This window comes from Oryctolagus cuniculus, chromosome 2 (assembly GCF_964237555.1).
Source record: "Oryctolagus cuniculus chromosome 2, mOryCun1.1, whole genome shotgun sequence".
Taxonomy (NCBI): domain Eukaryota; kingdom Metazoa; phylum Chordata; class Mammalia; order Lagomorpha; family Leporidae; genus Oryctolagus; species Oryctolagus cuniculus.
The window spans coordinates 58,212,827-58,239,307 of NC_091433.1; the positions used below are offsets into that span (position 1 = coordinate 58,212,827).

The following is a 26,481-nucleotide window of genomic DNA, read 5'->3' on the forward strand; positions in this document are numbered from 1 at the left end:
TTAATTTACATTATAATTAAAGGCTTAATGCTTCACTAAATAAAGAGTTCAATAAGTAAAAAGTATAAAGAGCATAGTTCAAGCAAGGATGTAGGCAAGAGCTGTAAACCATAATCAGATGAAAAGATGTCCATTTCATTCATATGCAGTAAATTTTAAAATAATCAGACTGTTACAACTATAGTTGTATATCTCTCTATATATAAACAACCACAAGTAAGAGACAAATGTGATATTTTTCTGTTTGGGTCTGGAGTATGTCACTCAGTGTAATGACCTCCAGATGCATCCATTTTCTTGCAAGTGTCAGGATTTCATTCATTTTTGATGGTTGAGTAATATTCTATTTGTATTTTCTTTGCCAGTCATCAATTAATAGATGTCTAGTTTGGCTCCACATCTTAGCTGTTGTGAATTGAGCTGCTGTAAACTGCTGATGCCACAGGTGGAGGCTTAGCCTATTACACCACAGTGCTGGCCCCCAAGATTATAATATGTAACTCTTTCATATGCTGCTGTCGTTACTTGAGGATATATTCACAGGAATGAGAAAGTTGAGTCCCAGATGGAAGATCACTTTAAATTTTCTGAGGAATCTGTCTACTGTATTCCATAATATTTCTATCAATTTACACTCCCACATACAGTGTATCCTTTCCTCTACATCTTCACCAGCACTTACCATATTTTTTTTTTATTTTTGAATGATTGCCACACTGGAGTCCAATAAGGCAATACCTCATTGTGGTTTTTATTTGCTGTTCCCTGATGGCTGGTGATCGTGGGCATCTTTTCATGTGTCTGTTGGCCATTTCTATTTCATTCTTTGAAAAATGCATGTTTACAACCTTTGCCCAATTTTCAACTGGATTTGCTGTTTTATTGTTGTTGAGTTTCTTGAGCACCTTATGTATTCTGGATATTAATTCTCTATTGAGTGCATAGTTTGCTAGTAATTTCTCCCATTATGTTTGTTGCCTCTTCACTTGGATAATTGTTTTCTTTGCTGTCCAGAAGCTTCTTAACTTGCCACGGTCCCACTTGTCTATTTTTGCCCTCATGGACTATGCTTCTTAAGTCTTATTCAAAAAGTCTTTGCCTAGGCCAATGTCTTACAGCATTGCACTTATATTTTCCTCTAGTAATTTGATGATTTCAGGTCTTACATTTAGATCCTTGTGTCTATGTGAGTTGATTTTTGTGTGTAGTATAATGTAGGGTTCTTGTGTAAATCCAGTTTTCCAAACACCATTTGTTGGAGAAACTGTCCTTTCCCAAGGAGTGATTTTAGCTTGTTTGTAAAAGATTAGCTCGTTGTAGATGCATGGATTAATTAAATAAAAGCAAGGACTGCGAAGTGAGGAGACAAAAGATGAAATAAGAAGAAATAAGAAATAAGTAATAACCCTTTCTTATAGGATATATATTATCTAATAAAACCATTCCAAAAATTAACAGTTTGATTTACTCTAAAAATTATTTTTCAGGGCTAGCACTGTGGCATAGTAGGTTAAGCCTCCACTTAAAGTGCCAGCATCCCATGTAGTCACTGGTTCAAGTCCTGGATGCTCCTCTTCCAATACAGCTCTCCACTGAAGGCCTGGGAAAGCAGAAGAGGCTGGCCCAAGTACTTAGGCACCTGCACCCACATGGGAGACCCGGAAGAAGCTCCAGGCTCCTGGTTTCAGTTAGACTCAGCTTTGGTATTGTGGCCATTTAGAGAGTAAACCAGCGGATGACGATTTCTCTCTGTCTCTCCCTCTCTCTGTCTCTAACTCTGCCTTTCAAATAAATAAATAAGTCTTTAGAAAAAGTTTCACAATGACATAGAACTGTACTTGGGGTGGGCCATGTTAGTTCTTCTGCTGGTCTTGCTTAATGTCCCTCAAGTGATTCAGTTCTCTGGCTGCTGGAGCTGGGATGCTTGGAGTCAGATGGCCTCACTCACACAATTGGCCATTGGTGTTGGCTGTTGGTGGGCTTCTCTCTCCATATGCTTCCTCCTGCTTAAGGAGAGAGTCCAGGATTTTACACTGGGTGTACTCAGGCTTCCAGGAGGACAAAAGCAAAAGTAGAGAAATCATTTTTTCTTTTTAAAGTTTTAATGTAATTTTTATTATTTAAAAGAGAGAGAGCAATAGAGACAAAAATACATGTTGAAAGAGATCTATCATCCACTGATTCACTCCCCAAATGCCTTCAACATCCATGGCAGGGCCAGACCAAAGCTGGGAGCTGGAAACTCAGTCTGGTTCCTGCTATGGGTGACAGAGACCTAACTACTGGAGCTGTCACATGCTGACTCCCGGAGTGCACATTAGTATGAAGTTGGAATCAGAAGCAGAACCAGGACTCAAACCCATGAGGTTCAGTGGCTTAACCACTGATCCCATCCCTCAGATGTGTCTTGAGGCCTAGGCTTAAAATTAATGCCACATCACAGGAAAGAAACAGGACCATTCTGAATTCAAGAAATGAGGAAATATATTCTACCTCTTGACGGGAGGACAAGGAAAGTCACAGTGAAGAAGTCTGTGCATAGGAATGGGAGGAATTGCTGTGACTATGTTGCACAAAATCTTCTGCAGCTCTCCATTGCCCTTTAGGTCTTAATCAAATATAATTCAGTCGAAAATGAATCTTGATGTGAATGGAAGGGGAGAGGGAGTGGGAAAGGGGAAGGTTGCGGGTGGGAGGGACGTTATGGGGGGGAAGCCATTGTAATCCATCAGCTGTACTTTGGAAATTTATATTCATTAAGTAAAAGTTTAAAAAAAAAACAAATATAATTCAGTATGGTTAAGGTAATTTTCCTACAAAGGATTCAAGAGAATAGAGGGACAAGTTACACTCACAGTGGTAAAACTTAATGCTATTTTTGTCCTGTGATTGTGCTCTTCTCTATCTACTTGTTTTAAGTTCTAGAATAGGTTAAAGGGATTGTCTGCAAAGTTTTCACCTGACTTAAGAAGGAGAGTCTCGGAGCTGGTATGGTGGCATGGTGGATTAAGCCACTGCCTGGGATAACAACATCCAATGTGAGCAATGAGTCTTGACTGTTCCACTTCCAATCCATCCTCTTCTGGGAAGAAAGCAGAGGATTACTCAAGTGTTTGGGCTACTGCACCCAAATGGGAGACCTGGAAGATGCTCCTGGCTCCTGGTTTCTAACTCTTTCAAATAAAAATATAAATCTTAAAAAAAGTAGGGTCTCCACCAGATGACAATTTACTGGTATAGGAATCATTGCAAAACAGAACTGGATAAGCTACATAATTTGTGGGGCACAGTGCAAAAATAAAACTATGAGACTCATTTTCTTTGCCTCTCAAACAATAAATAAAATTATAATTTTAAAATTCATAGAAATGGATTTTTAAAATTTTATTTTAACAGAAAACAATAATTTCATTCCATAAATATGAGAGGTCTTCTAAAAGTCCATGAAAAATATATATTTTGCATGGATTTTAAAAATTTGCATCGAAATAAACATCTTTAACTCCGTTTTTCACAAACTTTTTGATACAATGTAGTATGCATTTTACAGTGAGAACCATGGTAGGAAATAAAATTTATAATTTGACACCTGTCTTTGCAAATCTTATATTTTGTTTCCTGCTATTACTAAACATTTTGGCAGCAAGATAGTTAAAAAGTTGGCTCCTGGTTATGAGGTGTGAGTCTTAGGAACAAGTTACTCAGTCCATCTATAAAGGGAATCAAAAACATTCTTTCCACCTCTCCTGAGTTCTGGAACAATTCTGACCTAAGACAAAACACTGAGCAGTTGCAGAAAACTCGTCTGTGTCTGGTGAGCATTTTATTTGAGATATGCTTTAAGTCTATAAGCAAGAGACTCAGACCAAAATCTGAGTCATGGACATGCTGAACCTGGGCAGCATGATAACTGCCACTGTAAACTGTGTGGACAAAAAGGCAGAGCTGAATGTTTGCTCCCTGTCAGTAGCTCAGTTCAGAGGAAGGAGATTGCATACTCAATGTCCCTCCCAGGTTAACTGATCCCCTTCAGTTGTTCCTTCCGTTGTGAGGTGGGGAGCAATGTGGTTGGAAAACCAGCATAGGTGCGTAAGAACAGAGCAGGTGGCTGCTATAGTGGCTTTGTCCAGGTAGGAAAACAGCAGGAGTGAGAGCAGGTCACAGTATTCTGGGCAACCAGTCACTACCCTTGGGGAAAGAGAATCGATGATAGTCAAGCTGCTCCTGCTAATGAGAATGGAGGAGAGAATAGTATTGAGGAAGGGTCAACTATAAGATTACATCCTTGCCATAGATGGAACTGCTGAGGAAATAATCCCCTGAAACAATCCTGCTTGAGTGCAAAGAGATGGAATCACAGTTTCCTTCATTTCCCACAGTGTCCCTCCACCCCATAGAACCCATACTTTTTAAAAAGCTTAGAGGTGCTTTAAGCCTATGGCTGTAAAGTAAACTGGAAATATGTTATTGCAAAAATGAAAGGAATAAAAAGAAAAGAAATGAAGGAGGTCAGGGTTTGGGGGAAAGGGAAGGAGGGAAATCTGGTTATCTTCCTAAAATTGCATCTATGAAATACATGAAATCTGTTCTTATATTAATTTAAAAACTATAAAAAAGATGGGGCCGGCACTGTGGCGCAGTGGGTTAACACCCTGGCCTGAAGTGCCGGCATCCCATATGGGTGCTGGTTTGAGACCTGGTTGCTCCACTTCTTATCCAGCTCTCTGCTATGGCCTGGGAAAGCCGGAGAAGATGGCCCAAGTCCTTGGGCCCCTGTACTCACGTGGGAGACCTGGAAGAAGCTCCTGGCTCCTGGCTTCGGATTGGCACAGCTCCGGCAGTTGTGGCAAATTGGGGAGTGAACCATTGGATGGAAGACCTGTCTCTCTCTCAGTCTCTCTCTCTCTCTCTCCTTCTTTCTCTCCCTCTTTTCTCTCTATGTAACTCTGACTTGCAAATAAATAAATCTTTAAACTAAATCTAGAAAAGATAAAATCATAAGAAAAAATTTGGAATACTTAGAATTGAGTGGCAGCAAGAGCAGTGCATGTCAAAATTTATAGGACACTGCCAAAGCAGGGGGAAGAGAAATTTATGATTCTGAATACAAGTTCACTCATTAAAAACTTAAGAACTTGGGGCCAGTGTTGAGGTGTAGCTGGTAAAGCCACCACCTGCAATCCCAGCATCCCATATGGGCACCAGCTCGTGTCCTGGCTGCTCCATTTTCTACACAGCTCCCTGCTAATTAGGAAAAAGCAGTGGAAGATGGCCCAAGTGTTTGGACCCCTACCACCCATGTGGGAGATCTGAAAGAAGCTCCTGGCTCCTGGCTTCAGCCAGACACAGCACTGGCCATTGGGGCCAGCTGGGAAGTGAACCGACAGATGAAGACCTTTATTTTTGTCTTGCCCTCTCTCTTTCTGTAACTCTGCCTTTCACATAAACAAATAACTCTTAAAAAAAGGTAAAAAAAATGAATAGAAAGTATAAAAAAAAAAGCTTGGTATAGAATGTGATATTATGTGTGTGAGTAAGAGAGAGAATATTGCCAAACTTTGTCTTCTGCACATTTTTATTCGTTTGGTCTAATTCAGAATGCTCACATCATGATAAAGAAAGTGTGAAGCCAGCTGGCACTGTGGCTCAATAGGCTAATCCTCCAGCTGTGGCACTGGCACCCCGGTCGGGGCACCAGATTCTGTCCCGGTCGCTCCTCTTCCAGTCCAGCTCTCTGCTATGGCCCGGAAGTGCAGTGGAGGATGGCCCAAGTCCTTGGGCCCTGCACCCACATGGGAGACCAGGAGAAGCACCTGGCTCCTGGCTTCAGATCAGCATGGTGGGCCATCCGCAGCGGCCATTGGAAGGTGAACCAATGGCAAAGGAAGACCTTTCTCTCTGTCTCTCTCTCACTGTCTAACTCTGCCTGTCAAAAAAAAAAAAAAAAAAAAAAGTGATGCCAACTTGCCATGCAATTTACCCTTGGTGCTAGTTCCTCACACTATACCCTTTCCTACATTCCTCATGTGAGATAATTTTGCAGGACCCATGGTGAGGCCTGTGATAGGACCTGCCCTGTTGTTGAATATCGTAACAGATTACTTCTGTACTGCATCAAGAAGGGATCTCTTTCCTAATTCTCCTCTGGTAGATTTCAGGTCATAGGCCACCAGGAATGCTATCCTTTTTCTACTTAAGTCTTTGGAAAATCCTCATTGGTTGGTGGTTCATTAGCATGCTACTCTAGTGTTCTGGCACTGTAATACTAATATCTCATATTTCTAGGAACTGAACAGCTTTGCTTGTGTGGTACAGAGTGAATGAATGCACTTAGAATAGCAATTCCACTGGAGATTTTCTTCCATCTGTTTAGGCTATTTATGTTTCTTATAGTGTACCTCTTCCATTATGAAAAATTCTCTTTGATAATTATTCTGAGAGAATTTCAAAAGCAAAAATCCTGATATATTGAATTTTAAAAAATATATTATTGGCCTCACAAGACAGGCATTCCATCCTTAACAACATTCAAGATTTTACTTCTGTAATTTCTAGAGCTACTGAATCACCATTGTCTAGGCGCTGGTGCTTAGCACCCCTGCAAGGGTACGCAATTCACATCAGGGTTTCCAATTCCCATCAAATGTTGACTGCTTGGACTTAATAAAATTGTTTTTCACTTTCAAGCACTTTATTACTTACTGTAAATTATTTTATATAACATATACAGGGACCTCAATGCCAGAGCCAGTTAAGCAGGGAAATGGATCCTTAACTAGAATACTCAATCAATAGGAGGATAGCTTCCTTCTGAGCTTTTTGAGATATTTATGGATTTACTTTTCTAGAAAAGTCCACACGAGATTAGCATAGAAGAAAACAAAATCAGTTACCTTCCTACTGCAAAGATTTCAATAATATATTACTAAATATTTTTGCCCCTGTTTTTCCCCCATCTTCACTATGGATATTTTGGACATGTTTAAAATAACCACTTACCCACCACTCTGTCCTTTGGCACTATTTTGATCCTGATCTGAAGAGAAGTAGTGATGAGTGATAGAGATCAAGAAGCTTTTGATCTCTGTGATAATCTCTTGCTGACTTCGGACCAGTTACTAACATAGGTGCAACCAAGCAAGATGTTCTTTTATGAGGGAATATGGAAGCTTCCATTTATCTTTTTATTTTGATTTTGTATTTTAGCTATTTTTTTTGTTTCAAGTCCTAGAGACCCACTAACCTCTCTAATGATTAGAGAGGGTGGATGCTATCTGAAGGGCAGAAGAGTTCACATTTACTACTCAGCTCTCAGCTATTTGTTTTTCTGTGTTCAGCTTATTTCATTCAATATGAGGTCCTCCAGTTGCAACCATTTTGATGTGAATGGTAGAATTTCATTCTCTTTTGTAACTGAATAATATTCCAATGAGTGTGCATCACATTTTCTTTATCCGTTATCTGATAAAGGACACTTTGGTTGAGTTCAAACTTTGGTTATTCTAAACAGTGCCACTATAAACATGGTGGTGAAGGTATCACTTTGATACAAGATGTTCATGTCTTTTGGTTAGATACCCAGTAGTGGAACTGCTGGAATATAAGACAAGTCTATGTCTAGTTTTTTAAAGAAATCTCCTTATTGTTTTCCACAGCACTGCACTAATTTACATTCCAACCAACAGTGTATAAGTGTTCCCCTTTCTACACAGTCTTGCCAGCATTTGTCTTTTGGATAACAGCCAACTGACAGGGGTGAGGTGATATCTTATTGTGGTTTTGATTTGCATTTCCCTGATGGCTAGTGATGTTGAGCTTTTTTTTTGTATATTGATTGGACATTTGTATTTCTTCTTTTGAGAACTGCCAACTTCAAAGCTGTAAGTATTTCAATTATATTTCTAAATACACAAATAGACACAAATCTAATCTGAATAACAAAGAAAGCAAAATGTTTTATATTATTCAAGTGTATTTAAAGATGAAGAATATTTAGTAATAACTTTTTATACAACATTGTGTTTTGCTTTTACTTTCAAATACAGTATACTCTGAATCCTTGCTTTGTGTAAAAAGAATTAGAAACAACAATATTAATGTATAGATGTATGTGTGTATATATATATATATAGAGAGAGAGAGAGTAATTTTAAGGTCTTTAAGTGTGCATTCCTTTTTACTTTCATTAAAAATCCCAGGATATAAGGACCTGTTTTTAAATTTGTTATTCAGGTACTTCAGAAGCAAAGAGACAGTTGGAGAGAGACCCATCCTCAGGGTTACTCCCCAAATCCCCACAATGGCCAAAGTTGATCTATAGCTGAAGCTGAGAGCCAAGAATTCAATCTGTCTCCCACATAAGTGGCAGGAATCCAGTTACTTAAGCCATCACTGTTGTTGTCCAAGGTGTGTATTGGTGGAAAACTGAGATAGGTGCTAAAGCCCAGAATTAAACCCAAGGTACAAGATGTGGGATTCAGGCATCTTAACTACCAGGTCAAATGCCCTGCCCCAGTTTTTATTTTTTTTCTCCTTGTCCCTTTTTTTTTTTTCCTTTTTGTCTGCCAGTGTCTACCACCTTGTACTCATCTGATGATTCTTGGAATATGACCCAGGGATTTTTTTATTGATTAGATATGAAGTTCAATTTCTTCAGTGCAGCTATCACAGCAGTTGATACTTTCTGAAATGGAAAAGACCTTGAATGATATATAAAAGCACTGAAGAGAATCTTTAAGAAACTATGCTTGAGGAAGGGGTCTTCAAATAACCTCAGCAGGCATATAATATCTCAAATATCTCAGGGAGATAAGATAGTATTGGTTTATAATCCAGTGGTATCTACAACAGGTCCATTTCTTGTGGAGAAGTGACATGTGAGTTTTTTGCATGGTTAGGACAATTTATCTTTTCTGTATGAATTGATAATATAATGACAAGTACACATTCAAAAAAGTGAATTTCTTGAATAAAAGTCATCTTTATTTCAAAAAGCATATTCATTTTTCTTTACCTAAACCATACTTATATGCTGTGTCTATACAAGGTAATGAATTAACATAACCAATATTAAAAATTTGACAAATATAGTCCTTTTAAAATACAAAATGAAATTTATAATTTTATTAAGAGTTCATATTTTTTCCATTCTGATTAAACATACAATGGAGAACTTCTCATGTTTCCCTAAATCAACTTTTCCTTAAATCAACAAAAGCATATATTGGGATAGCTGATAACATAGATATAATAAATATATTATAACCCAAAGACAGTAAAAATGCATAAAATAATAGTACTAACTAGTACACTTAAGATGAAAATTGATATTTCACTGATTCCCTGGGTGATCTCATACTCACTTTAACCCTATCTTTAGTATAATTTTATAGTAAGTATTCATAATGAGAATAAAGTAGAAACTTTTGATTTTCAGATTATTTAGAATTATTTTACTGCTTTATCGATATTGTAGGAAATTCTGCAGTAGTGTTGGCAGCTGGAGCTGTGGGATGAGATGCAGTCTTGGTCTCCCTATGTAGTTTCGGATACAGAGTCGGCAAAGCTGGCAAAGAGAGCTTGGTGTAGCTACAAGGAGACATGAAAATTTTTTTTTAATTTCTAGATTATTTAATTTAGTTAATTTCATTTTTACTTGAAAGAGATGTAGACAGAGATATTCTATGCACTAATTCATTCCCCAAATGGCCATAGCCACCAGGGTAAGGCCAAGTCAAAGCCAAGAGCCTGGAAATAGGATCTTCCAATTGAGTGAAAAGAACCCAAATACTTGAGCTGTCACTTGATAGCTACAAAATCAGACATGGAGAAGCCTTCACTCAAATCAGACACTCTGATATTAGATGCAGACTTCCTATGCAGCATTTTAACCACCGCATCTAACGCCTGCACCTGAATTTTTATGTGTTGTATGATACATGAAACAAGGCCATAAAAATTATGACATTAATAGGATAGTATGATCGCCATAATAAAAACATTTATATAGAATTATAGTGCTTTTATTTATGATATGTTATTATAAATGAAATATATTCCATTTATAATATTTAAAAACAATTTTCAGGCTTATGAAGTTATTCTTGCATATAAGGCCTCAAAAAATTCTGCTTTTTGAAGGAGAGATAAATCAACATCCCTAAAAAGTGTTATATAATAAAAGGAGAAAATTTAAAATTATATATTTTTCCCAAATAGGGTTTAATAGCTAAGATAAAGGGGGTTTATCGTAGTCTCTAAATTAGGCTTAGGGTTTTAGAACAGAAATTTTAATGTTTGAAAATATTTACTGATTACATTTCTATAACACCTTACAAAAGTACATGCTGTTAAAATGGGATATATTCTCAAAGACACATTAACAAATATTATATCAGAACTGTATATTATGCCTTGCTAGAATGAATGAAACACATTTAACCACAGGAATGTGAACATTTGTATACAATGAAAGAAGAAAATTAAAAATCACCATTATCTCTCTTTTATAGATAGGATTTAAGTTAAAATGTTCCTACATTCACAAGAAAATTCCACATTTATTCCATTATTTCTTATGTCTTTCAGTTTCATCTATTTCAGACAAATATATTTTTGTATCTATCCATTTCCACATGCATACTTCATACCTTCATGTTGAAGCAATATTCTTTCTACCATGCTGCTAGTTGTAGCTACATCTACAGGTCGCAGAAGCTCTGTATTTTTGGCATTGATATCTGCTCCAAATTCTATCAGTAAGTTTACAATTTCTGTACTGGATTGTTGAGCAGCAGCATGTAATGGAGTATCCCAATATTTGCCTTTCTGTACATCAGCACCTGCATTTAAACAGGGAGTGATGATAAATACAAATAAAAAATAATCAGGTGAAGTCAATTACAACAGCAAGGGCAGAAAATGGAAGGCAATGGAGGGAGGGTCTAAAGGGGCATTCAATTCTATCTATATAATTAGTTATTTCTTTTATGTCTGCTTTTATGGACATAATTTTTGCAAAAAGTTCAAAAAACTAAGTTAAAAAGGTCTTACACATTTTTGCTGTACATTTCTCAATGTTGCAACTTTTATGTACTGGAAAAATACATACTTAATTTTCATATATGCCACATTTACATATATATGTATATATTTAAAATCTTAAATTATAGTATATATAGATATGCATTGGCATATTTGTTATGTTGTTCTCTAATACTTATGGTATTATTATGTTTGAAAGATCTCACAATAAAAAAGAATCTTAAATTTTTAATAATTCCAAAGTAACCATATCCTTTATTATAAACTGTACAGGGTTAAGTTTCTCATGTCTGTTTTAACATGGTTGATAGCTCTTAGGAAAAATCAAGAGCTTATTGCTTTTGTACCTTCATTTATTTTAGGAAAATAGACCTCTTTGGTGTCTTGGAAAACTCATTAATCAAGTTATGTGAGTAATTTATGTAAAAAGTATAAGTATTTATATTTTCTTCCACTTCTCACTTATACATGTAAGACAATAAACACATAAAGACACTGAATCTTTTAACTGGAAAAGCATATTAATGATACCTGCATGCAAAGTAAAAATTTTAAGATACTAACACTGAAAAACAAAATCCTACATGTGAAATTTCCTACTCTATAGCTATTTTATCTTAGTGCAAGCCCTGGCACATGGTGGTCAAACAATACATGTGCAATTAATAAATACTGTTTTATGCTGTAAAAAAAAAAGTCCCATCTTCCAGTACATGAATAGTTACAACACAAAGAAATGTCTAGTGATAAAAATGCACAAGTCTTTTTAACTTTGCTATAAAATTAGTAGAAATAATGTTGCCTGCAAGAAGCAGGACATTTTCAAAATATTTTTATGGCCCTCCTGCTACTTTCAAATTTGAGTAAATGTAATCATTTTCAATATTTATAAAACAAATACAAAATATTTAGTGAAAAAATATATTCCGCAGCAAAATATTTCCACAAAGAAGCATAAATTTTATGGGTTTTATCAATTTTATGGGAGAACAGAGCCTCAAAATAGTAATTAGTCAACAGCTACCATCTTCACCTTTTCAATACTTTTTAAAACACATTTGGTGGAAAGAATAATATTCTAACAAAATAAAAAAAGATGATAAAACATAAACTCTATTGGTTATATTAAATTTCTTGGTGAACATGGGCAGGAAATAATCTGTCAATGATTATTAACAGAACTCGCATATATGACTCTTACTGGTATAATGAGAATTAAATAGTAGATGCAAATCCTGCTTGTAAGAAGCTAAGAAGGCCGGCGCCATGGCTCACTAGGCTAATCCTCCACCTGTGGCGCTGGCACCCCGGGTTCTAGTCCTGGTTGGGGCACCAGGCACTAGTCCCAGTTGCTCCTCTTCCAGTCCAGCTCTCTGCTGTGGCCTGGGAGGGCAGCAGAGGATGGCCCAAGTACTTAGGTTCCTGAACCCGCATGGGAGACCAGGAGAAAGCACCTTGCTGCTGAACCAATGGAAGGAAGACCTTTCTCTGTGTCTCTCTCTCACTGTCTATAACTCTCTCTCTCTGTCTTTCTCTCTCACTGTCTAACTCTGCCTGGCAAAAAAATAAACAAACAAAAAAAGAAGCTAAGAAAATGAAACACATACAGGGTTTACTAAAAATATGTCTTATATAGCAGAGATCAAATAACTGTCAAGAGTAATAAATATCATAGAAGTCCATTAACTCATTATATAAATATCTTCTAAGCATTTACCACATGAGAGGGAGCCATAATGTTTTTTAAAAAAGAGATGATGGAATAAAAATACATAATACAGGTCCGTGGCCGGCACCGTGGCTCAGTAGGCTAATCCTCCACCTAGTGGCGCCAGCACACCAGGTTCTAGTCCCGGTCGGGGCGCCAGATTCTGTCCCGGTTGCCCCTCTTCCAGGCCAGCTCTCTGCTGTGGCCCGGGAAGGCAGTGAAGGATGGCCCAAGTGCTTGGGCCCTGCACCCCATGGGAGACCAGGAGGAAGCACCTGGCTCCTGGCTTCAGATCGGCAGCGCGCCGGCCGCGGCGGCCATTGGAGGGTGAACCAACGGCAAAGGAAGACCTTTCTCTCTGTCTCTCTCTCTCTCACTGTCCACTCTGCCTGTCAAAAAAAAAAAAAAAAAAAAAAAAGGAAGACCATTCTCTCTGTCTCTCTCTCTCTCACTATCCACTCTGCCTGTGTCAACAACAACAACAAAAAATACATAATACAGGTCCTATAGGAATTCCCAGTCCTATGGCAGGAGAGAGGTCACTATGGTCTCAATAGCTTAGGAACACTTCTTTGGGGGCTAAAGTTGAACCCTGAAGGACCTATTTGTTTCAGGTGAGGGCACTGAGTTTTTTCAAGCAAGCAGAACAGGCACTAAAGTCTGAGAATGTATGGTTGGTAGAACATAAGGCTTTATGGTTGGTATAAAATAAGGTTTTCCAAGCAGTTACTATCTCTAAAATTGCTTTTGATGGATTTAGTCACAGGTATATATATTTATACATAATTCTGCCAAATATATATATATTAAAATTTGAGAATCTTAATTTCATAACCTTTCACAGGCACAGGTAAGCTTTAAGAGTCCATTATACATATCCAAAATCTGCTACTGCTGTTTATACAAAATATGTTTATGAATGTATTTATCTACAAGCTTTGAAGCAGACTTATCAGGAAAGAGGTTCTTTTTTGTTGGCTATATACATGTGAGAATTTTTACAAAAAAGCACAATTTGAGCAATGAGATCTATTGTTAGAGAAGCTTATTTATAGAAATAATTCATTGTATGTATGAAGAAAACAGATTTTGTCAATACAAATACCGGCATAAAGAAGCTTCCAGATGCAATGGAATTGCTGTGACATACAAGCTACATAGAGAGGAGTTCCCAAATGAGGAATGTCTTGGTCAACATCTATGCCCCAGGATATTAATAAGTCGAGACATTCGTGGTGACCTGCCAATGCAAAATAGACATGAGTTTATGTTGACTTAATGCCCACCCCCCATACATACCCCTCAGCCCATGCAGCCCCTCTTGGGATATTATTCATTGAAAAATAAGTGGAGCACTACAAGCTGCTAAAGGAACTTTCTCCTCTAGTCATTTAATCTCATAACTAAGTTACCTTTACTGGCAGCCTCATGTGTGGGAGATGGAAGACATGACTCGAGCTGGGCTTTGGCACCATATTCCAAAAGAAGTTCTGTACAGCTTGTGCTGCCTTGTGAGCATGCATTGAATAAAGGAGTCACACCATCTATTGTGATTGCGTTTACCTAAACCAAACCCAAAATCTAGTAAGATCCATAAATCATACATGAGTAAGTTAAGTTACACATTTTTTCGAAAGTTATGTGATCTATTGATAGAAATGAGAAAATGTGTACAGTAAATATGACAAAGTATAATTAATTCATACACAGCAAAGACAAAAGCTTGACAACTTCAAGAGGTAAATAGAAATAGGATGTGGCAGATAATCACAGGAATGAATATATAGTAAATGAAAATCATAACAAAATATCTGCTTAAGTGTCAATGAGCAGATACTTCTTAGTAAGAAATATAATGCAAGCAGACAAACTATAATGGAGATATGAGAATGAAGCCACTTTGTTCTGTTTTTAAAAATGAGTCATATATTTATGTATTTTTAAAAATATTTATATATTTATGTATTTGGAAAGGCTGAGTGGCACCGAGGGGTAAGGGAGAGAACAATAGAGAGAGAGAGAAAGAGAGATCTTCCTTCAGTTGGTTCACTCCCCAAATGACCACAATGCTGGGGCTGGAGCAGACCAAGACCAGGAACCAGTAATTCCATATAGGTTTCCCAATGGGTGGCAGGAACTCAAATACTTGAGACATCATCTGCTGCTTCCCAGGCACATTAGCATGGAGCTGGATTGGAAGCAGAGTACCTGGGACTCAATGTGATATGGGGTTTTGTTGTCCCAAGCAGTAGCTTAACCAGCTGCACCACAATACCTGCCCCAGCTGGTTTTATAAAGTGGTTAAATTGGTAATTCCATTCTGAGAATTAATCTAAGAAAAATCATCTAAAGGATGGACAAAAGCATAAAGACATCCAACTATTGCTATTTATAGTCATGAAGCAGGAAATTATCTTAAAATTTTATATATTATTATGCAGCAAGCTGCCCATTTATGAAATGATTGGAAATCCTCTTTAGAGTGCAAGGGGAAATCTGCAGCGACTTTAGAGCTATACCTCTATTTGGCTGTTATTGAAAACTATTAAGAAAGAAGGAAAGAAAATAAAAATGAGACCTTTCTTGATTTTCTCAGTCAGTAGGTATGAAATTATTCATGTTTCTAAAAGATACTTACATTAGCTCCAGCTTCCAGAAGTGTTCTGGCACATGCCACATGATCACCAAGGCAGGCTTCATGCAATGGAGTGATATGGTCTATGGTTACTGCGTTTACATTATAGCCCTATATATGACATAAATAAGCCACAAATTACAATCATCTCTATAAATTTCATTGGGTAATTAACGTTAAATATCCTGATTTGATTAGCATACATCATATACATGTATTGAAATGTCACACTGTGTGCCACAATATATACATCTGTTATTCATAAAGTTTTTTATGCTTTAAAAAAGAAAAAAATCCAGGGGCTCACTTGGTAATCCTCCAACTGTGGCGGTGGCATCCCGTATGGGCGCCAGTTCTAGTACCGGTTGCTCCTCTTCCAGTCCAGCCCTCTGCTGTGGCCCCGGGAGTGCAGTGGAGGATGGCCCAGGTCCTTGGGCCCTGCACTCGCATGGGAGACCAGGAGGAAGTACCTGGCTCCTGGTTTCGGATCAGCACAGTTCTGGCAGTACCAGCCATTTGGGGAGTGAACTAACGGAAGGAAGACCTTTCTCTCTGTCTCTCTCTCACCACTGTCTATAACTCTGTCTGTCAATTAAATAAATAAAATATTTAAAAAAAGAGAGAAAAAATCCAGAAAACAACAAAAAAAAATCATTACAGAGTGATATATTTTGAAGATCAAAGAATCTCTAACAAAAGCATGGCAGTAATGGTCAGTTCAAATGCCTTAGAGTCTGTGAGTTGTCCAAATTATTTAACGTAATTATTGCAGGAGCATTGTGCCCTTCAGTATTTTGCTCAATGGATTTTGGTGTGTTTCTGGAAAATTTTGCTTTTTTAATTTTTTTGTTTTTTTTTTATTTTTAAAATTTTATTTATTTATTTTGTAGAACTAAATATTGTGCACAGGATCACTTGGTTTGCTTGGGGCTATATAACTAAAGTTCAGCCAAGAGTGGGAAAAATATTTTGAACTATAATAAACTGCTTTTTGAACTTTTATCACTAAATAGTTATGATTATGTTATGATTTAATTATAGACTTAGTGGTTAAGATCTCTGATTATGGAGTCATTTAGAGTATGCCTGACTCCATGCCTGACTCCATCACAAGGTAACTGTTGTTTTATTTAAGATTTTATTTAGGCCGGCGCCGCGGCTCACTAGGCTAATCCTCCACCTTGCAGCGCCGGCACACCGGGTTCTAGTCCCAGTCAGGGCTCCGGATTCTGTCCCGGTTGCCCCTCTTCCAGGCCAGCTCTCTGCTGTGGCCAGGGAGTGCAGTGGAGGATGGCCCAAGTGCTTGGGCCCTGCACCCCATGGGAGACCAGGATAAGTACCTGGCTCCTGCCACGGCGGCCATTGGAGGGTGAACCAACGGCAAAAGGAAGACCTTTCTCTCTGTCTGTCTCTCTCTCTCACTGTCCACTCTGCCTGTCAAAAAAAAAAAATATTTATTGATTTCAGAGGTAGAGTTACAGACAGAGATAGGGAAGCAGAGAGAAAGCTCTTCCATCCTCTGGTTCACTCCCTGTAAATGGCTGCAAAGCCCACAGCTGGACAGATCTGAATCCAGGAGCTTCTTTCAGGTCTCCCACCTGGGTGCAGGGGCCCAAGCACTTGGGCCATCTTCCACTGCTTTCCAAAACCACAAGCAGGGAGCCAGAGTGGAAGAGGAGTAGCCAGGACATGGACTGGTGCCCATATGGGATGCCAGTGCCACAAGTGGAGGCTTAGCTAACTATTCCACAGAGCAGATCCTGAGGTCACTGTTTTAATTTTGACAAATACTAACCTGTAATTTTAGGATGACCCTTAAATTAGATGATGCCTGTAAATAATTTTTTTACTAGTGTCCAGCACATAAAAATGCTAGATTTTATTGTATTGTTACTCAATAAAAGCTAAGTAAATACTTTAAATTATATTTTAATCAAATTAACAATATCAGACTAAACTAAATAAATATTATTAGCCTTCTTGCTCTGTTTGGTAATTCACGGTCTACTGATAATCACAGTGAACACTATAATAGGAGCAATATCCATACTACCTCTTCTCAACATATTACAGATTACCATAATCTGTTATTTCATTGAACATGAAGGATTTTACACTGAGGAAAGAAAATAATTATTCTAAATCTTTGTCACTGACAAGTAGAAAAATTTTAAGACCTTTTAATTCTCTTTTCAAAGGTATCAAGTTGGTTGCCCAGAAGTCAGGTTTGGAGAGCTAATCCCAACTGCCACACACTAGAGTGACCAAATGACACAATCAAGAGAGGAGTTTCCTACAAGGAGTGACTCCCTTTCCTATCGGACTTTGGGGGCAGCGGCTCCCTCTTCTTGGGCAACTCATCCCTGGATGTGAGATGTACACACACTGAGAAATGCCTCTCAAAGAACGGCCTGAACCTTTCCAAGGGATGATCCTTTAGAAATTACTGACCTTTTACCCCTCCATTGAGTAAAAAGCAAAACAAAATGGTCACATGGTTCTCACAGAATTGGGCAGCCCTACAGGAGCATCCCATCCTACATCTTCACATCACAGCTGAGAACACGGAGACTCAGGCCATGGCTCACATCCAGGACCAGCCTGGGATCCAGGTCCGCCTAGCCCCAACCACTGTCGTTCAAACTTTCTTCACACTCATCTGAGAACATTCCCTTCTCCTTCATACTGGGAAACACTGGATGCCATGAATGATGACTATGAAGAACACTTGTGTGTACATATGAACCAAACTGTAAGCTTTAAAAAAGACTATCTAGGTCCAAGGCAGGGTGCTTTCCCTTTCAGTGAAGATCTATGCTTTTAGTTTTTTCCTTTGGTGAGTCTGATGAGCAGGCAAGTGAGGAAACCATTCCTACATCACTTCCATAGACAAGGTCTCATAAGATATCTCAGACTACAGTCTAATCACTATATTTTAGGTATTTTATCACTGGACAAATTATGTAATAATCTGTGCACATTGTACAAAGTTAAACATATTTAGAATGTCTAGTAAATAATACACAATCCTATTAGTACTTACTTAAGTAAGTCTATCAATGAACAAATAGAATGCATGAGAAATTTAAAACACTAAGACTTATAATTATACTAAAGTATTTACAGGAAATTTCAAAGATAAATCGGAAACCATTAAATGGCTGAGTTAAGATAAAGACAGTAGTAAATTGTAAGCAGTTTTCTTACTTGTAATTGATTTTTTGACAACGTTTGATGCACATGTGGAGGGGACCCATTTTAAGCCATTTGTAATCTCACCTGTGATAATAGTGTTCTGAGAGCAAGCAGACGACCTTGACTTGCTGCTTCATGTAGTGGTGATCTATCTGCCCAGGAACCTGTCAAGAAGGAAAACAAAAATCTGTGAGTCAAAATAAGCCCTAATAGGCACAATCAATTCCATTGGAATAAAAATTATTCATACTTAGCATTCAGCAAGGTGACACAGATACTTATCATATACCAGGAGATTTGATTCTTATGCGTAGGGTCTGGTTAGGCAGTTTGCAAATCTGGAGGGTCATAATGGAAGTTCTGCAGTTGAACTATCCCAGACTTGCTGTTTTGAATTATCCCCCAAAGCAGAGGAGTATTTAAATCACTGGATCAGCCAAACAATCAAAAAACTAAAAACCTTTGTTGCCTGATTTTTCAGAAACCAGAAAAAACATGACTTTTAGCAGGGAGAGCAGCTGGAATGCTCATCTCTGTGCACCCTAAGCTTGCCCTGTAGTTCCCCAGCTTCTCCTAGAGGCCACAACATGTGCCAAGGAGGGGAAATGGCTGAGCCCCATTTGAAAGGTGGAGAGGTTGGGTGGGCTTTTTGGAGGGGATATTATGGGTTCTGAGGGGGCATATTGTCATCTATATTTAAAGAGGGCAGACAATACCAAGGGTTCACTCACAAGTCATTGGTTCTCCATGTGCCAGGAGTGGGTAGACTGGTGAAACCATGCTGGGTTAGCATGCAATGTCCCTTCCCTTCAACTTTTGCTTTTGTTATGTGGCTTTTGCAACCCTCCCTTTAGAAATATTGATCCCCTCTCACATGGCAATCCCCCTCTCCTTCTCTCCTACAGCCTCTCTTGACTCCCAGCCACCACCCACAGGCACACCCTTTCCGCTCACCTGTCTCACCTTTGTGGTCCACCCTGGGTGGGTTTGTAACAAAGTGGGTTGGTACACAGTGCTTTTCATGTAATTTAAATAGGACCAACATTGATTTAATGAACAGAGATTATGTTAGAAGTTTTAAAGTGATTAACTGAGTACAGACTATGCCTACCAGAAAAAAAATAATTTAATGATGTTATTGGTTGATAAATGAGAGCAAAACTGACTAAAGAGAAAATCTTCCAATGTCAAATGATTATGGTTACTGATATCTGCTTCCCTGCCATTCCCTGCCTCGCATTTCTAAATCCACAGGATGCAATAAATAAAACTATCTTTTTTAAAAGATTGCAGATCAGTTTTAATATGAAGTCACTTAGTTGTTAGAAAAAGATTGCAGTAGAGGTTTTTAGGAACCATCTCATTACCCTTACATTTCATACCTTTGAAGAGGTCTATACATGTATCTATGACCCTATACTTTGGTCTTATTGTAGAACTTTGCCACAGCAGCCTAAGTGGTGATCCAACAACTCCACTGAATTAAGATGTGAGGCACATAACACAAGGCTCATGAAACAGCCAAGTGAGCCTGGGGCAAGGGATAGAAGTAAGTTGCCAATTATTAACCTTTTAATTTCTAATGATATTTTAGGGTTTTATTGAAAATACAAATCCCAAGGAAGAGGGGATAGAGTCTGTCTTCTCCTTGCTGTTGATTTATAAGTAATGGTAATAATAGTTAATATTGAATAGATTTACTGTGTGCAAATACTAGTATAGACTCTATGAACATCATCTTACTTAGTTCTCACAACACTTTGAGGCATATACAATTATTACTTCCATTTTAAAGTTGAGAAACTAAAGTCTAGGAGAAATCAAATAATTTAGAAGATCACATAGTCTAATCCCAGAGCTGATGCTCCCTACTGGCACCCTGCACAGTGCCCTTTGTTTTGGTGTTTGTGTATGAAGAGTGATTTTACCACAGAAAAAGTACTAGCTGTCTCCATGTTCTTTACTGAAGCCATATGACCAGTTTTATGGCAACAGGTCGATAGCACACTCAGTCACTGTGACATGGTGAAGTCAATTCCTGGAGTTTGGGAGTAGTAACAGTGGTACTCTTAGCTCTCAGTGTTTTACTAGTGTCAGAAAACTAATATGAATTCTACTCACACTGAAGTTTGTGAAGAGTATTCTGTAGAAATTAAAACTATCTTCAAAAAACCCAGTGATTCTCCAAGGAAAGACACTGCTGAATGCTTTTAAATCTTATCACATACATCTAGAGATCTGTGTTAGGAGACACCTCTCCTCTAATTCTTCCAACTCTCCGTAACTGTTAATTCACAATTTCTGCAGTCTGCTTTTTTCTTGTGACTGTATTCAGTGTTTCCTTTAACTCCAGCTACATTAAGGTTTATTTTAAAAGTAACTTCAATTTTCATGTTATTCTGAAAATTCTAGAGTTGATAAAAAATTAGATTGAGCAATTACAATTTGTTCCCTAACACTGAGATTATGTCCTTATCCCATGAAGTGGGGAAGATCCAACCTATTAACAAAGCATGAAAAACACACAACCCACTTCCACTAATAGACTTACAGTCATCCTAAATGTGCTGGATTACTGTTTCAAAATGTATGTGATTAATGAAAGCAATTCTTGTGGCACAGTTAGGTCTTTTGGTCATGAAATATTTTCTCCTTCAACATGCAGTGAATGAAAAAGTTGGGGACAATTTCTTAAGTCCTGAGTGTTACTGACAATTCTTGGAGTAACAGTTTTGCAGTTGAGAAAAGTGAAGTTTTTTTCTGTGATAGCATGCCTAAATAAAAACAGCACAGTTACTCAGTCCCCACCATATGCCCTATCACTGGGCCTAAATTTACTTTTATTAACCCATACACTGCTCCTTTGAAGTGGTCATTACTAATGTCCCTGTTTTCCAGTTGAGGAAAATGAGATAGAGGTTAAGTAATTTGCCCAAGGTTACATAGCTTCTAGTTGCAGTTGTAAAATTCCAACTGCGATTTCCAAAGACAATATTTTGAACTCTGTCTTTGCAATCTTTTCTCTGAACACACAAATACATACATACACACACAGTATGCTAAACATTTCAGTACCTTGTAAAATGAAATTTTCATGGGAATTTTTTGTTGCTATTAATTTATTGATTTATATTTCCTTCCAAAATTCTTCTAACTCTGCCTGTCAAAAGAAAAAACTTTCTAAACAGTTTCATTTCATGCTTTCAATAGCACAAGAAAATGAAAGTAGTTAGTTGTCCATTGCTGTGATAAGATAAGGCTTTCAGTGGCAGGATACTCTAGGGTACCATAGAAATGGTACAGGAAGGTTTCCATCCAAACCAAAATGTAACTATGTAAAAGACTAAGTCAGAGAAACAAAAGCTATACATGATTTTAAATTTTGACTGAAAATTGCCACTAACTTAGTTGGATAAAAATTAAAAGCAGTTTTCTGCTATTTCTGCTTATTAATAGTTTTCTGCTATTGGAGTCCATTCCTTCAATATTCAGGGAATTTCAATTGTGGGCAGTCTTTACTAATCATATTACAGCTTTAAAATATAGCCCTTTCATTCAGATTTCCTTTTTATCATATTTTTTTCTGTACTCTGACTTAAGGAAAAAAGGGCAGTGAAAATTAAGTCATCAAATATTTATAAGAGAAAGAGAGAAACTCCTTAAGTATGGCCTGGAAATAATGAAACTCTTAGTTTCTTGTTCAGGTTTACCTTTAGTCCCAAAACAATAATAATTGGGATTTAAAGTTGGGCCTGGCATTGTGGCATAGCAGGCAAAGCCGCCACCTGCAATGCCAGTATCCCATGTGGGCACCAGTTTAAGACTAGGTTGCTCCACTTCCAATCCAGCTCCCAGCTAATGCCCTGGGGATAGGAGGGGAAAATGGCCCCAGTGCTTGGGCACCTGCTACCCACATAGGAAACCTGAAAGAAGATCCTGGCTCTTGGCTTGAGCCTGACTCAGCCCTGGTCATTATAGCTATGTGAGGAGTGACCCTGTGGATGGAAGATCTCACTCTCAATGTTTCTCCCTCTCTCTCTCCGTAGCTCTTTCAAATAAATAAATAAATCTTTTAAAAATGTAAACAGTATCATGAGTCTCAAAGAAAGATTAGATTATATTTTCTCTCTTTATAGATAGATTGGTAGATAGACTTTAAAATGTTGATATAGTATCATTTCTTGCTTTTCTAGAAAAAAAGTAAGTCAGACATCAAATCTGAATTTTAAGTTGAAACAAGAAATATTGTTACTAGCTTTTTTATATTACTTCTTTTGAGTGTTGCATGGTACTATTACATATTCAAGGAATAATTACAATAATACACACCAATAAATGATTGCTGGCAGGACAGAATTGGTAGGCAAACTAGCAATTTGTAAGAAATTGAAACACTATGTTCTCACTAAAGTGCAGAAATTGCCATCATAAATAACATTTTTTAAGGAAATGGACCTATTTCAAGTTCCAGCTTATAAAATGCAATCTAATGTTTTAAAAGTCATTTGAAATCGCTTGTTTTATCATTAAGCAACTTGACTGCAAAGTGAAATTCTGAAGAGCTTCAGAATATATATAAATTTTCAATTGTGAATATTTAAATAAGAAAACATGAATAATGTAATTATTTTCCAGGTAGGTTGCATATGTGACACCAGTATGGTCAGTTTAATTAGTGGAGCGATAGTAAATTAATCAAGTCTAAGTAAGCACTGCTTGCATATGCACTAGAATTTAAATAACCACAGTATTTATAATACGAGGTCTTCCTTTATAATGACCTAATGAATTTCATTGTCTTAATTTATCCTTAAAAGATACATGCTGAGTCACTTGAAGCTGACCCATTATCACTGTCTATTTTTCAATTTTTATTAGTTGACATAACTAACCAGATGATGGGAATGGCAAAAGCCTAGAGAAGACATTAATTTTGGGCTCATTCATTTCTAATATATTATGAAGGCTTTTAAGGGGGCAGCAAAGCTAACAATATTTGTAGTTGAGGGCTACTTGGTATTCCTCCCAGACAGCTCTCTTTCCTTGCATTCTAATATATTTGTTCATCAAACTGATTGCATGAGTCTTCTGAACAATTTCTGTGTTACTTGCTAGTGTTCAAAAGAGAGAAAGTGAGAGAGAGAAAAGGAAAATAATCTTTTAGAAAATAGAGTATACAAGGGACCAAATAAATAACAAATATTCAAATTCATCACTCCATATCCATCTCCTAGTTTTCCTCCTGAGACTACCAGATAGCTTGCTGTATCCTTTGTCATTCTTTGTCATAAAGGCTTCAGTCCAACAAGATAAAGAAAAACTGAAGCCAGATTTTATTTGTGTATAGATATAATTTGCTATTACTTGTATCAATATAACCTCCATTGCCATGGGAAAGAAGTTCGATGTCATTGTAATCTGCAGAAGTGTACTGTGGATACTGAATGAGCTGCACCTTGGTCCACAGAGCAGGGGAAAAGCTTGTAAAACTGTACTGTCCTGTTCTTTCTCCAGATGAACTGAGCTCTGTATAGCAGCCTCAAAGCCTCTCACTATTCTTAAAAGAAGTGGAATAGAGTGGAGGGTACAAGGAAAGAAGAAAATAAAGACCAGGAGTAAGCAATGAGATGTTGTCCGGGGCCCGGAAGGAAGAAGACTAATGGAAGGCAAGCCTGGATTTGCACCCCGGCTCAGAACAGTGGCCTTCATTAAGTTAGCTAACCTCTCTGTGATTCCATTTGCTCACAAAATGAGAAAGCACTATCCATGAAGTAGGGTTTTTGAGAAAGGTTTAGAAATGAGCATGCTAATTGCCTCCTATATAAATACATAGTAAATAACACCTAGTACTGTTGGCTGGACATAAACTGATAAACATAAGAGACTTTCATACGAATCTTAGGGAACAATCTTTTTCCCCAAACTAGAGAAACACAAGCCATAAATGACAGCTTCTATTGACTAAAATGCTTTACAGAGCTGTCAGCTTAATTAAAGAAACAGAAAGCAACAGAATGGGTTATAAGTGTATTTAAACTAGTAGCTATCACAATGTTGCATTTGAACTTCTGAAGAAATGAGAAATAAAGCTATATCAGTGTATTAAAGGAATAATCTTTAATGTCACACAGGCCACCAATGAATAAAAACGTTTTGTTTTTAGCTTTGCTTCTGAACTCTCCAGCAACTGCACCTCATTTGCTTACGTGTAGAAGAGTTTCTGTAATTAATCTGGTAACAAGTGAGAATCAAAGTATACTATATCAAGTTCCAATTTCTGTTTTGAACTAAGCTTTTACTTTACTCCCTATTTCTTCTCTTCAAAATATGAAATTCAGCAAATACAAATTTATGTTCAAATGTCTTCAATATTAATTCAATATTATTTTGATATGATTTATATTAGAAGGTTTATAAACTTTCTCAATATCGAACAAAATATAAGTATCTTCAAGAAAAACTATGTCATAATTTTGCGGTTGTGTTCTACTTTAATAGGGTATCTAAGATAAAAGCAATGTTAGCCCTATTTTAACAAAATTCTGCTGAACTCTTCAGGATAAATTACTCAGTGAAATTGTTTTACAAAATATCTGTAACCTTCACTTTTTAATCTAATCCTACTGTTACCCTCTCTCTGAAGCAACACAGGAGGTGACTCTGCCTATATTTAGAAACAACACAAGTTCCCAGACATCTGGTAGATAATTTACAGAGAGTATCCACCCTGTTTTGTAAACACCACTTTGCTGGAGCAAAAAACATTTGCATTTTTAGGTACATACAGTTATGTAAGGTCCATACCTTACCTAAATCACCATCACCCCATGGCACTTCAAGCCAGCCACTGTTGAGATAAATCCGACTCATTTTTTTTTTTTTTAATCAGCACCAAAAGAAAAAAGTCACTTGTCACTTACTAGTTCTGTTCAGCCATTTTAGGAAGCTCTAAGCTCCTTGTAATATGACCGTCCACCTCCAGAAAGAAAACTAGCTTTCAAAAACCTGATTTATTGTCACAAAATTACCTTTTGTTATTTATTGCTTCTTTTTATTGGAGAAATTGATAATTCTAATTTATTTTTTTCTTACAGTTTGTGCTTTGCATTGAAATAAAAACATTACAATTAGCCTCTGTGAGGCTACAGTGAAACCATTTAATAATTTAGGAGGTCTTTGTTCCAATCTCAGACTTTTAACTTAAGTTAGACTCTTTTGAGAACTAACTTAGCACTGGTACAGAGCGCCCCCTGGTTTTGGTCACATCCAAGTTTCCTCATTGTTAGAACAGGAAATGCTGGACACTTTTCTTGGATCAGGAATTAAAAGAAGAGGTAACAGAGGATATTTGCATATAACACTTTCATTTCTCATATATCTCCCTCAGCTATAAAATAGTAAATCAATAATCTGCTTCACAGTATAGGCAGCTTCACCATAAAGCCGATGAAATTTTAACTCCAGGACCCCTAACTTGCAGGAACCCTTTCTCAGTCTCTCTATCTAATTTCCTATCTTGTGTTTCTTAAAGAACCCCTCCAAATATGTATTATATAAGCTTCAGACCCAACAACAACCAACCCATCCCTACTCACAATTTTACAAGCAAATTAAAAATCACCAAGCATTGACTGACATTTATTGTACAGTTTAAGACAACTTGATTAACAAAGCCACAGAAATTCTTTAGGGCGTGGTTCATAAGGAGGGAAGCACAGTGTTGCCAAAACCAGACTCTTCAAAGATTGAGACTATCCTTGTCCTTCAAGTCTCATCATCTCTCTGAAAATGTCCTCAGAATAATGCCTTTCCATATATAACATCACCATACTTAGCTGCATGCAGGGAGCTAATGGTATATGAGGGTAACTTTATGAGGGTAACTTTTTGAAATTCAAAG

General features: G+C 37.3%; 1 protein-coding gene across 5 annotated transcripts in view; it reads right to left on the bottom strand.

Moving 5' to 3' along the window:
- Nucleotides 1-8,956: 8,956 nt before the first annotated feature.
- Nucleotides 8,957-26,481, bottom strand: part of ASB5 (ankyrin repeat and SOCS box containing 5) — a 74,195-nt gene continuing 56,670 nt past the window's right edge. For 4 of the 5 annotated variants that reach the window (XM_070067913.1, XM_070067914.1, XM_008274060.4 and 1 more), the window contains 6 exons: nt 18,666-18,745; nt 15,390-15,497; nt 14,164-14,314; nt 13,857-13,991; nt 10,650-10,841; nt 8,961-9,588 (listed from right to left, as the gene is read on the bottom strand). In XM_070067913.1, the coding sequence (XP_069924014.1) occupies nt 9,461-9,588; nt 10,650-10,841; nt 13,857-13,991; nt 14,164-14,314; nt 15,390-15,497; nt 18,666-18,745 (794 nt within the window). In that variant the 3' untranslated portion in view covers nt 8,961-9,460. 5 annotated transcript variants of the gene reach the window in all.